The following is a 13,357-nucleotide window of genomic DNA, read 5'->3' as shown; positions in this document are numbered from 1 at the left end:
ATTGCAAGCAATGCGGTTACTGTATTTTCCGTTAGTACCATGCCTTACCTTCCGGGTAAACTTCTGCGAAGCATTTTGAGGAATTTAAAAAAGGAAACGGTGATCAAAAAACTCCAACACAGATTTGCAGCAAGCATAATGGATTAAACCCACGGGAAGGATTAACACTGTAATCTTCCTAGAAAGATTTGATTAATAGAAGTAGACCCAACAGTTGAAAGCATTTGTTGGTAGCTGTGTAAATCCATGCTACAGTAAGGTGACAAGTAGATTTTTATATGAACAGTACTCAAAAGCTGTGGGCTTTAAAGAAGCCTCCTGTAGGGAAATGTTTACCAAACACAAGGTTACCAACTATTTTGGGAAATTTTACTTTTACTTCCTTAGTAACATAGTAAACAGTGCAAACATTACCAACATTAGATTGTACACAGAATTCTTGGCTCCATCTCTCTTGTAGAGGCTGAGCCTTAAGTCGTTCGAAAGACTTTCACGGCTCAGTTATAGCGTCAAGCGGTTTAATATTGACTCCTGCTACCAGGTGGACATATGATAATATGTTGTGAAAATACTGTAGGTGCACGAATTTGGTTCCTTCAGTGAACCTGTCTAGTCAGAACGGGGCCAAGGTATGAAAAAGAAAAGGCATTGACTTAATGGTTTAGTTGTCCTGGCTTCCGCAGATGCTCCTCATGCCCTACTGTACTAAATCATACAAATGAAACAACGGCACAGACTGCATGAGGTATATATGCTGATATAAAGCACGTTGGAATGGTTATTTTCCTTTAATATTAAATGTATAGTCACAAATTACCACTAGGCAGACCTATTTTTGCCGTTTGGACGCTACATTTGGAAACTGGTCATCAGGGTTTTTAAACTGCCAATGTATGAAAGAACAAAAGGGTCAGAGACCTCTTAATTAAGCCTGACATGGGTTTTGTAAACTGTCATAAAGCTATAACCATGCCACTGCCCAAATCATTGTCTAAGCTCTTCTGCAGCTCCAGCTATTCAGGAAAATGATGAACAAATGAGCGTTTTGGGTTCAGAAGCCAACGCAGATTGAAGTAGTAAGGAAAATAGCTCCCTCCCCACACACACTTCTTTAGCATTAGACTTCTATATATCCTAAAAAGTTAAAGTGTGTGTCCAAAGAGAACAAGTAGATGGGAAAGAAGAACAGTCAAGTGTTCTCAAATTCCGCAAGGATCCTAGGCAGGTGTTTCTTAAGCTTACTGATCAGATTTGTATGATTTGTATGATCTGTAGTAGCAACCTGGTGCCCGAGAGTCTGACAAGGCTACAGCTTAAACAAACACACCGTCTGTCCCTGTGCACCCAGTCGATACCTCTCTGAACATAGGACGCAATAAAAATAAATTGGGCACGAAAAAGGTAAATTGACTGTTAAAATATAATGCTTATTAATAATATTAAAACCAAATGTCTAACACTACCAAACCGGATCCTAAGACTCCTGAAATCGGCAGTAATATACCGCAGTTTAATCTCTCAAATTGTCTACTTAGATTTTAATGTGATGCATGTTGGCAGCTAGCTGCAGTTGTTACTTTAAATGGTGTTGAAGGAACTTATTCTGAGAGATAGTTTAATTAAAATGTACCTGTCCCCCGACATAACTACCTGTTTTGAGACTAAGTAGGTAGAGTTCTCTTGCAATCTGCCTACGGTTTAGGAGATATCGGTACAATTAATACGTCCCTATAAAATTAAAAGGAGCACTGAGCAGATTTCCGGCTGATCATTCATGGTTGCAGAATGAATGAAGAGGCTCCGGCTAGGAACGCTCTCACCATTCAAGTAGCCAGGACATTATTAAAATATGCGCAGTTACAAATCACATCTTTATTTTATCTTAAAGGTCAATAAAGCCAAAGCAGAAGCAGGGGGTTGAGAGCATAAATAAAACATAAAAAATCACAGCCCTCCAGTAGCGCAGGGCCTGCTCCTCTCCACCGGTTCCTGCCATTTACCCCTCCTGCAGACAGGATGAGAGATTCTTCTGATTCTTCTGGTTTGAGTCGTTATATCAGGATATCTGGGCAGACTAGATGGACCAAAGGCTTCTTATTTGTTGTGAAATTCTGTGTTTAAATCTATTCATCCCTAGGAAGTGCGTTTAGTACCGTATGTCATCAACAGGAACCCAGTAACACATACAGCTTCCAGTGAATAGCCAACATTTAAGGTCTGAACACAGCAGATACGAATGTATCATTTCGGCAGCTCTGTTACATGGACTGAATATATATTTATATATATATGTTTAAAGCATATGGCATACGGTTCAAAGTTGATGATAGGGAATCCATGCATTTCTAATGTCCAACAGAATGATCAGGGTCTGATCGATAGAAATTACCCAAAGGACATGGGTCTGGCCTTATTATTGACATCCCCACAGAATACAGCGTAATAAATATATCGAAGTTTATCAATCTTTTGGGACACCTAGAAGGAGCACCTTCAAAGACCATAAAAGAGGCTCTGTGAAATAAAGCACTGTACATCCAGGACTGCCATCTGCAAAGGAGAATTATTTTTATTACCGCTGACATCGGGGAGAAGGCATTAATAAAACTCAAGGCTGCCAGCAGAATGTAGACCTCAACTGTGCATAATCAGCAAAACCTGCGCACAAGCGAGTGTCCGAGCCGCACGCTCTCCCATGGGCCGCTTCTCTGCTGTTGGGTCCACAACACGCCAATTAAAGGCACGCAAAAAGCTGTCTCATCACTTCCATTCTGACAGCTCAGCTCCATCCACACTCCTAGGGATGCATCTATACATCTATACATCTATACATACACAGACATCACAGACATTCCTTTTCATATAAAGCAATCAGCTGCCTGATAACTACATCATTAGTGTACTAGCAATAAATGGGATGTATGGCGTACTAAGGGGAAAATCCAATGGGTACTAAAGGGTCAGAGGTAGTTATTAAATACCGTCCGCCACAACAGACATCTACTGTTACAGAGACATAGCCCTGATAGAAATAATTGAACATTTACAATATTTCAGCTCCGCAACTCTTATTTTTCATGGACAACTCATCTACAACTAACACCCTTCTCATTAAACCTCAGTGCGATGCAGTGCCACGTATTGCCACAGAACCGCCAACAGCTAGAGAGACAGAAGTTACTCCACATCATCGACTTCACGTTAAAGAAACAGAAAAAAGTATTTGTTTACGTTGTGTATGTTTGTTTACAGTAAATATTTTCATAGCGTAAACACAAAGTCACAGATTATTACATTTTTTTGTAAAGTTTTGGGACTTTACAGTATGTGATAATGTATTAACCCCCGCTTTGCCATTCCCTTTTTAGAATTTACGTGACTGTAGTTAGAAACCAAAAAAAACCATTCAGCATATAAACCATTTAAAGTCAGGGATCTGTTTAGTTACTTAGAGGCGTGACTCTAAGATTATAAGGATCTGGGTAATGCCTCATGTTTGCGTATCAGTCTGACACACTCACATATTCTAGTGTACACACTATATGCAATCTTAAAGCAGCAGTACTTTCAGCTCTTGATCAATGAATTACTGGCAGTGAAAATACACAGCGGTTTCTCTCGGTGCAGACTGATCACTGATACACATAACTGGGGAGTTTCTAGGGTAGGCTACCCAGGGCTCTGCCTCTTCTAGGGGATGACTACTCACTAAGGGGACAGGGTTAGTCCTAGATAACAATAAATGGGTTGGGAGTGGGGGTGGCTAAACACCCCTCCCCCGCTGCAGATAAAGGGGAGAGTGACCCGGAGACTCTGGGAAGCAGAGCTTTGCACGGAGGCTATGGGTCATCCCCAGAGAGTTCTCAGGTGTGCTAATAAAATAAAAAGGTAAGCAGCCCCTCAGGTACTTCCACTTCCATACATCAACCAAGGAAGAACTGCATAATCATAGTCAAAGTCAACTTTAAAAATATGTGGTGGCCAGTCACTCTTTTGCAGAGACCAATCACAGGCCGGTGTAGCTGGGAAGTTCCTGGGCTGGCCCCACAGAGCCCTACTGCTCCTTAAAGGAAGAGGGTGTGTTTGGGTTAAGGAGGCACAAAGAATTTAAAGGGTCAGAGAGGACCTGGGCAGGGGTTGGTACCAAACACTTGATTAAACAAACTGCCCCAGAGGTCCCATAATCAGCTCTGAACAAAATGCGAGGCCCAGGGCAACTAAGTTGGGTGCTGCGGGTGGCCTAAAGGGTAACAGTAACTTAACTTGAATGATGACACCAGGTGGTATACAAATAAAGCGGGTGTATAAATCATACAGACCATCTGTTTTGATCTATAAAACCCTACATTTACTAAAGTGTAATGAACTGCAAAATGCAACAAAGTCTTGAAGGTGACATTTCTTCTTTCTTTTAACTAAACTAATGACATGACTTATGCGTTTTTGATGCAGCTGAATCCTAGCATTTCCTGATAAAATAGAGAATAAAAACAAAAACAACAACCGTGGTTCTAAAAACACAAGAATGTGTGTGTCTTAATAGGTGTTATGCGATGGGAATGCTGCTTTCACATGATGCGCGCTGCTGTTCCTCTAATACACTTTAATACGTACAAATGAACATAGTTTTGTAAAGGGTAATCTTAGAGTCAAACCTTAAAGTTTAATGTATACAGGCATCTCCTGATAATCAAGAAAACTGGAATATTGAAACTTGTTAGAAAAAGTTTGTTTTTAAAAAGAATACAAGGCAAGTAGTCAGCACACAGCTCCATCCACAGAAGACCTGTCCAAGCAAAAGTGAAAGAACGTGAAAGGGATGGAGAGAAAGAGAAAGGAGGAAGAGAGGAAACCAGTGGAGTTGGATAGGAAGTCCTTTCCCCTGAAAGTGTCTCAGCTGAAACAATTCTGCTCATTTTTACATCTTGGTACTTGCGCTGAGGAATAGGAATGCAAATCTACTACTGTACTTTCCATCCATTAACTCGTTGGGAAAAGCCGTATGTATGTTTTCCTATACAGTATGGTGGTATTGGAAGCATTGGGGATGTACGTAACTGATCTTTTCCGACCCCTGGCGGCACAAACTGTAATATCAGGGCATATGGCTTTGTCCAAACAGCACCTTGTGGCCCCCATGAAGTGTATATGGTGGTTGTTCACTTCTATATAGGGACAGTATAGGTGGATACTTGGTTGTTGGTAGGTATGCTCCGAAGGATAACCTTGGCTATTTCAGGGGTTAAGGAGACCCAGGGAAAAGGGGCTTTACCCCAGGTTCCCAGGTATGGAAACGAGGATCAGGGGCCATATTTATTTAAAGAGCTACATTAAAATACACTTTCAAAAAAGTTGGACAAAAGCAACCAGGAATGGAAGAGCCCGGTAGGGGCAGAGAGAATAGGGAAAATATGGATTATGCCAGATTCATTTATAGATTTCTAAACACAAGCAGTCGATACATGTTTCATGAACTTCACAAGACATGTTATTGATCAATTCTCTTTTGCTAACATATAGAGCTCCATCAGTTCCTAACCAAAGGGCGATGGGTTGCTATTTGGAGATGCTGGACACTAACAAGTGAAAGGACTTATTGTTACATAATATCTAAAAATCTTCATGCAAAAGGTAGCTAGGAGAGAGTAAAAAAAAGGGGGGGGGGAATGGAGAAGCAACATACCCATTTCGACCCGTCTATAGTCTATCAGAATGGAAAAGAAAATAGTAGAAAAGATTCAGCAAAATTTCAACAAAAGAGACCCATAACAGGTGTAACCAGTCTATTTTATAAATAAATCAAAAGAAAAAATAAATGTGCGCATTGCCCAGTAAAAACTACCAATATACAGAGCTGGAAACTTACCAGGCGTCATCCTGGGTGAATAAAACTATTGTAAAAATCAATAAAACTTAAAGCATAGAAAGTTTACGGGATTTCAACAGATATTACAATGTTGGTTAACTATAACTGTAATGTTACGGAAATAACAGAAATATAATGTCCCCTCATAAATGGGCTGCGTTATCTCTGCCAAAGGGGTCTGTTGAGAATTGGTTTTCTATTAAGCTTTTACTAGCCTTTGTAACGTATAGAAAAAGACATCATCAAAAAGAATACGCGGGAAGCTGATTTATTGCTTCAGAGTGAGAAAAAAACAAACAAAATGCAGACAAAACGTGAAACCTTGCCTTTAGAAAACTAAAAATGGGAAGCTCGGTGCAGGACTCCACGTCTCGACTTCTCTGCCGTGACTAAATGACCGGAACAAAGTTTAACCGCTCGAGGGTCTGCTACAACACCGGGCTGGATGGTCACTTACCCCTTCGTTGCCATTTTCAGTTGTGTTTGCCAACATTTCTTGAAGGGCCCTGACGGAGAGGGACTGCTCCAGCACAAAATTACAGATGCAAAGATCTGGAGGAACATACTGCGGAGGAAAAAAAAAGAACATTAAGGCCATTCTACGATGCAGCGATTGGCGAGCGCAGTGTATGAGTAAAACTGGACTATAAGTATTGTCTTAAAATAAACCGCAGACTAAAACATCTCTTATTTTGGATAACTGTGGACATTTCACAGTTCTAATACTACAGACCTCATAATATTGTATAGGTAGAGCATCTTTGAAGAGGAATTCCCATGGAAAATACAATGCTGTATACAGTAATGTAGGCCGCCATTGGATAAAGCAGGTTTTATCTCGATTTGCTCTTATTAACATTCTTTATCCACAAACCTAAAGGCTATCATTGGCTTTATCTGTTCAACACCACACCGAGCTGTTTCGTAATGACGTCTGTTCCTCCATAGACTTGGTTTGTCAGAGTTTGTGACAGAGCGATTAAGACTAAGCCATTCTATGGGTACAAAGGCGGTATAAGGAGTCAGGCTGTTTGGGCCTGGACTATGATGTCAGGTTAGGACACAGAAATGTCTGAAAACATTATATGACACAATATTTATAAAAAAACATACAGTATTTTAATATTTTTATTGCTAAAGATGGTGGCAGTTTCCCTTTAACCTTCTGAGCAGTAAATGAGTCGGGGATGCAGTGTAATAGAGAGACACGCTTTGAAATATATTATGATTGTGTCTTGTGATATAAAGAGACGCTCAGAAACAAGAATGGAAGGACTATGTGATGACAGATAAGGACTATCGGCCTGAAAAACATAACTAATAGCTATAGAAGTAAAAACCTGGGTGCTGTAATGGTTCACATTGTTGCAGATTCATTGTGACAAAAAGAAAGTGCTTTTGTTAAATCACCAATTGGTATAATTGCAAGAAAAATATTGCTTTTTAAATAGTAATGAAATTGTACAAAAGTGGATCGAGCAAACAAAAAGCTTGCAAAAACGGGTAGTGTAATATTGTCTTATTATGAATGTTACTATGGACACAAGGCAACCATAAATAAAAAGAAAGCCTTGCCTGTGCTGGGATATAATCATCTACATGTTGGTCTTTTAGCTATAACCGGCTCCTGGCTCTTTTAGACACCACTTCAGCTGCTACAATGCCCTATAAATTGTGCTTCATTCATTTAAACTCCAATGGCTGCTCGCTGGAAGGACAACGAGGGTTCTTCTTACCAGAAAACGGCACAGTTCACCTTATGAACCGCTTTTCATCATCGTATGGGGAACGTGAGAAGTCAGGAGTGTCCTCCTAATGCACCGCTACAATGCTAGAAGGCCACATATGGATTAGCTGCTACACATAGCAGGTAGTGTTAGATTTATTAGTATCTGTTAAAGTCCACAGTGGTGAAATTGGCCAATGGTGACATTTTGTCCCAATGTCTGGTACGTGATGTGAAATCAAATGCAAGCCTTCAATCATTGCTCAGCAGATCCGTCCGAGGTGTGGATCTTACTGAGATGCTAAAGAAACCAACGTGGGTGAAGCCTGGAGATGGGAAGCCTTCTGCTGACAACAGGATTGAGCACTTTGTCCAAACTTTGAAATATCATGGTTATTGGGAATCATTATATATATATATATATATATATATGTGTGTGTGTGTGTGTGCGTTTAAGTTATTGTCTTTACACATTGTGTATACGTATATACCTTTACAAATCTATATTTGCACTGTGTTTCTCTTATCTACCCCGCATTGCGATCTTGTAGCCCACATAGCACACATCAGTCAGGTTCTATTTTAAAATTTCAGAATGGGGTAGATGATAAAGGTCACAGAGTAATTGCACACTGCCACGCTGTGAAAAAATAGTGCTTAAGTGACTCATTTGTAAAACACCGATTGCACGATTTGACGTCATCATACAACGAGAATAGTTCAGCATTGAACACCTCCCAATATAGCAGTTTCTCTGTCCTACTCATATTAACACAAGTGACTAATTAAAGGGCCAAAAGCCACCTTTGTTGTCTCTGTATCTGTATGCATGTGTGTGTGTGTGTGTGTGTGTGTATATATATATATATATATATATATATATATATATATATATATAAATATATATATATATATATATAGTATCATCAGAGGGAGGCAGATAAATCACACGCTGCCCAAGATACATTTACCCAGAGAGATGTCTGTTTTATACGTCCCAGTAAAACATTTTTTCTTGGAATATCCATGATGGTGCACATTCAGTTCTTCACATAAAGACAGATGTGGATTACTGCAATAATTCTGTGACTGGAATGGAAAATACCTTTTTTGCTGTGAATACTCATTAATTTAAAAAAAAATTGTGTTTAGCTCTCCGCTAGGTGTCTTCTGGGACCTACTAACCTCAAAAGACTGACCTTTAAGAATATGTTAATGAGCAAGACTCTAGTTTTCCTCTTTAATCAGGGATTGTGTCCTGCATAAACAGACCATCAGAGGTTGACTCGAGTGGCTGAAGCGACACTCCAGTGTCCCACGAAGCCCCCAAACAATAAGTACTTTGCACGTGTTTTCATATGCGTTCAGAATTGAAGTACTTACCATAGCGATCAAGTGGCAGGAAAGTGCCGTCATTGAAATCAACAGGAGCGCTTTCTACATGTGCACACGTGGGTCTCCTCAGACCCCTGCCCGGAGGGTTTGCCAAGCCAGCGCTGGAGCAGACTGGTGGCGAGTATATCACATGCCGTTTAGGGTTTGCACAAAGACCCCCCAACAGTCACAGCCAGAAATGGTGAGATATTGTAGGCTTTCTGTGTCGGATTATTTTTTTTTTATTCAATTTATAAAACAAAAGACATAGAAGAGCATATATATAGAAGGTATCTATGGTGAGGAGCAAGAAATAAAGAGCAGGCATGGCGTAGTTATATTTAGGCATATGCAAGTAACATACAATGCTCTACCGTTAACAGCACACATGCAGAAGGGTATTTCCCCCCCATGGGTCTATCCTGTACAGGTGCGGGGGGGCTCTTATTTCTACAACCTGATAAGGTCAAGTTTTATGGTTTTGCTTACTGGTGCAAATCGCCTGCGCATTACAAACTAAATCTCTGTCCCGCTTGCTGTGTTGTTAAACCTCGACCCATAGAGATACCTCACAGTCCTGCATTTCCCGGATGGCTGCTTGTAATTCTGTGCAATTTAATCTTGGAGATAAATGCTTACCAAATACAAGACAAATTGTCAAAACATAACGATATTCTTCACTGGATCCCACCTGTGCTGTGAATGTAAATGTTCTACTTTGTATTGATCACAATGCTTCTCCCTGGTCAGCATTAAACACATCTAAAGCCACTATACATTATTCCACGAATGCCCATCCCCCCGTCGTCTTGGTCAGCCCACCCTGTAACCCGATTCCAAGGCTGCTGAACATTAGACCTACATTTATAGAATATATAGGATATATACCTACATATTTTAACAGGCCAATCCTAATACAAAATTCTTGTAAACGCCTACAGCTAACTTCTAAAACATCAGATCCCCCTGTGCCTGCGCGATGCCATTTGGCTAGCATTCGGATTATGTTCTGTGCAGGCCAGTTACTTTTTATTCTGTTATTTTAACACAGAAAACAGGAAATGAACAATATGCAAACATTCAAAGATGTCTATTTTTCCAGATGAGGTACGTTAGGTTCTGTTTAGGTTAGAAATGTAGAAACACCCAGTATGGCCAATTGGTGCTACAAACATTACTGTACAATTATAATAAAACGCCCTTCATGTACGTCATTTGAATTGAAAGGTTATCGGCCCGTGGGACTGTGGGACTGGAACCTAATACTACAATAAAAATTCTTGGTATCCTTTGTTATCCTCACATACTCAGCAATGAGTTAATGTGGCAGTGATATAATAAGTGAGCAAAGCTATGTCACATCACGCTCATATCTCATGGCAACAGTGGGGTCTATTCACTAAAGGGAGCCTTGATAGGACAGGAAACCAGCTACTTGACTTCACTATTCATTATTTCTGAAGCAAGCTTGTGAGCTGGCCCCTCTTTACCTAATGTATCTGTCAGTTCTAGTTTTGTCAGTCCCTTTCAATGTATGAACAGGGAAAAGGAAAAAAGGTTGGTGCACTAAGCTAGTCTCAGGCTCAAATAATACAAATGTGTGATACGAGGCCTACCAAACAGGTGTAAGCATGCTGCAAATACAGTGTATTGAATGTATGGACAGAAAGAAACTAAATAAAAGGAAAACAACTATATTAACATTAATAAAAGGACAGCCAAGAGAGCTTCTCTGGTAGAAGGAGCTTGGCTGGCCCTGTATAATGTATAGTTAAAGTGAATGTCTTCAAAGTCTCACCACCTATTAAATTACACATTATAGGCGGGCCAGCTCGGACCTTCTTGTTGTTCTTGCACAGTGTCAGCCCTTCATAATGAAAAGTGAATCAAGGGAGTAGAAACCACAAGTCTCCTTCCAATCACCTGAATAATACCCCACGTGACGTTACTCGCCAAACCCCTCAGGCACGTGGCAAATAAAATATTCGGAATGCAGGCTGCATATTGTTATACATTTTGGGGGGGGGGGGAGTACATATGGTTAATATTTGGTGAAATATAGATGGAGTGTCTGATTCTGTACTATACAAAGAAAAAGTATAAAGTACTTACTTTAGCTTCTGAAGTTGGTTCCAAGAAACATAATCGATTCCCGAGTCCCTCAGCTGCCAAGCAGAATTTTCTTTGTTCCTTGTGTATGGTGGCAACACACTGAAGGACAACCTCATCATCCTACAGAAACACACAAATCAAAGAGGCATTGCTAAATCGGTAGTGTGGCAGGCTTAATGAATGAACATATTCAAATACCCCCCAAGGGTCTCTCTTTTGGACTTATACATGTCCCTTTTCCCCTCTCATGGTGTCCCTCTTTTCTAGGAGCTGAATGTATCACAGGGTTCTACGGCCATACATGTTACAATAATGCGTATAAAAACAAAAGGAAAAGGATTTACAAATAAAACTGTAAATAAAATGCACGATTCTTCTCGTATATAACAAAGTCACATTTCTAAGCATATTCAAGTGTCCTTCGTCATGTCAAGTATTGGCAGGTACTTGTGTTCTACACATACATACATACGTCCATACATATTACACACACACACACACACACACACATACAAACACACAGAATATTTATATGCTGCAGGTCAGCACTTTCGTCTCTTCCTGATGCGATTGCGTGGTCGCTGGGGAGAAGGTCACAGCAGCATGCGCAAACACCGGACCGCTCCATCACTGCAGACATGCTGGACATGGCAGCACATTACATCTTCTATCATACTGCAGGGAGATTCAAGCTCGTGTTCTCTATAGCCCAGCAAATATAGATGATAGCTTCTGAAACACTGGACTATAACTATAAACCTATATCATATACATATTTTTTTGTAATGTTGGTTTCCATGGCGATTGCTCTCGATATAGAACTGTAAGTTGATAAAGCCAACTCATGGCGCAATCCTATCCCGCGCATCAAGGAATGCAAATGCCATCGCGTTCTTCTTAAAAAACATACCGGCAATATTTATATTTATTAAAATCCTCGCTCGGTTTGCGGAGATTAATGATCCATCGCGTACATTACGTGGATTGTTCGGAGACTTTACCCACGATGACGGCTGCTGCTCCGGCATTGCCTTAGCACAGATTGATTCATTTCGTACCCGGCAGAAACTCATATCATTTTACGGCTTCCTTACACTTTCACCGGCTTCACCGGGAGCCGACGGAGCGTTTGTTTTTAGATACATTTCTAAGCATATATTATTTTATTATTATTATTATCATTTTTACTACAGTCTGTATTTATATGTATTCATTTTTCCATATATTTTAAATAATGGTATCTCAATTGTGATTTTTTTAATATGATGGAATTATTTAAATAATGAAATGCAATAAAGCATATATGTTTTATTTATCTAGTGTCACAATATTGCATTCATTAAGATCTGAACAATACTACTTTTATAAAATAAGCACTTTTAATATACAATTTTCTTAACCCCCAAGTGAAACCCCCTCTATCTTTCCCTTCCAGGGGCTCCAAAAATTACAATAATCTGTATAGAATTTCCAAAAAAATGTGTTTTTAAATAAAAATTTTTAAATATCATAGATTAATCCTTTAAAAGCCTTTGTTGTTAACGTGTCACATAAAAAAACCCAATTGGAAAAGCCCGCCGCTAGGCATAAGCGCAGAATGAAAGGGGGGGGGGAATGAGTTCATCTGATATCGCTTCCATAGCAAAAAAATAAGAGAGTCTACGGCTATAACATTGCAGAGGAGAAACGAAAAGCAGATTCTTGTCATACTGCCGCTTCCTTCAGGCGAGGAGCGTTCAGACATTCCTCCCCGACACTCTGAAGTCTAAAATAGACATGTCATCGTCTGCTGTCATATGTTCACAGGACACACAAGTCGCATATCAGCATCATACCCTTTACACATTTTCTCAATTTAATGCGGGACAATATAAATTTCTGGACATTGCACGATGCGCTCTACTATAATTAAGCCGGCCATGTGTCAAAAGGGTGTCATGCCAGCAGCCAGGCTTATATATCAGGCACATCTGGTATGACGGATTCGGCACACGCGGCACTATTTATTTATGTCAAATCCTGTCCGTTGCTAACTCTGTTTAGGCCGTTTTTTTCCACCATTGGCCCAAAAGGATTGCTCGGAAATAAATATGATTTTAGGCCCATAACGTGGTCACATTTTGATGCAACACTTGCATCACCAATACAACCAGACTAACATCTCTAGATGTAGAGCGGTCAACATAGTCCCCGGTGAGAAATCCAGAAAGGAGCACAGAAGGGACTAAGTCAAGGTGTAACCGCTGCTAATAGACATGCTACTCCAGATGCCTGGGTGT

The 13,357-nt window shown here is 40.1% G+C and overlaps 1 protein-coding gene across 1 annotated transcript in view; it reads right to left on the bottom strand.

Moving 5' to 3' along the window:
- Window positions 1-12,106, bottom strand: part of LOC149284634 (ryanodine receptor 3-like) — a 147,394-nt gene extending 135,288 nt beyond the window's left edge. The window contains 3 exon segments of the mRNA XM_089496281.1: window positions 6,324-6,431; window positions 11,079-11,198; window positions 12,080-12,106. Coding sequence (XP_089352407.1) covers window positions 6,324-6,431; window positions 11,079-11,198; window positions 12,080-12,106 — 255 coding nt within the window.
- Window positions 12,107-13,357: the final 1,251 nt, after the last annotated feature.

This window comes from Sceloporus occidentalis, unplaced genomic scaffold, assembly GCF_023333645.1.
Source record: "Sceloporus occidentalis isolate IW3139 unplaced genomic scaffold, rSceOcc1.0.p SCAF_89, whole genome shotgun sequence".
Classification (NCBI taxonomy): Eukaryota; Metazoa; Chordata; class Lepidosauria; order Squamata; family Phrynosomatidae; genus Sceloporus; species Sceloporus occidentalis.
Note: the sequence above shows the minus strand (reverse complement) of the source record. Positions and strands in the feature narration are given on the sequence as shown.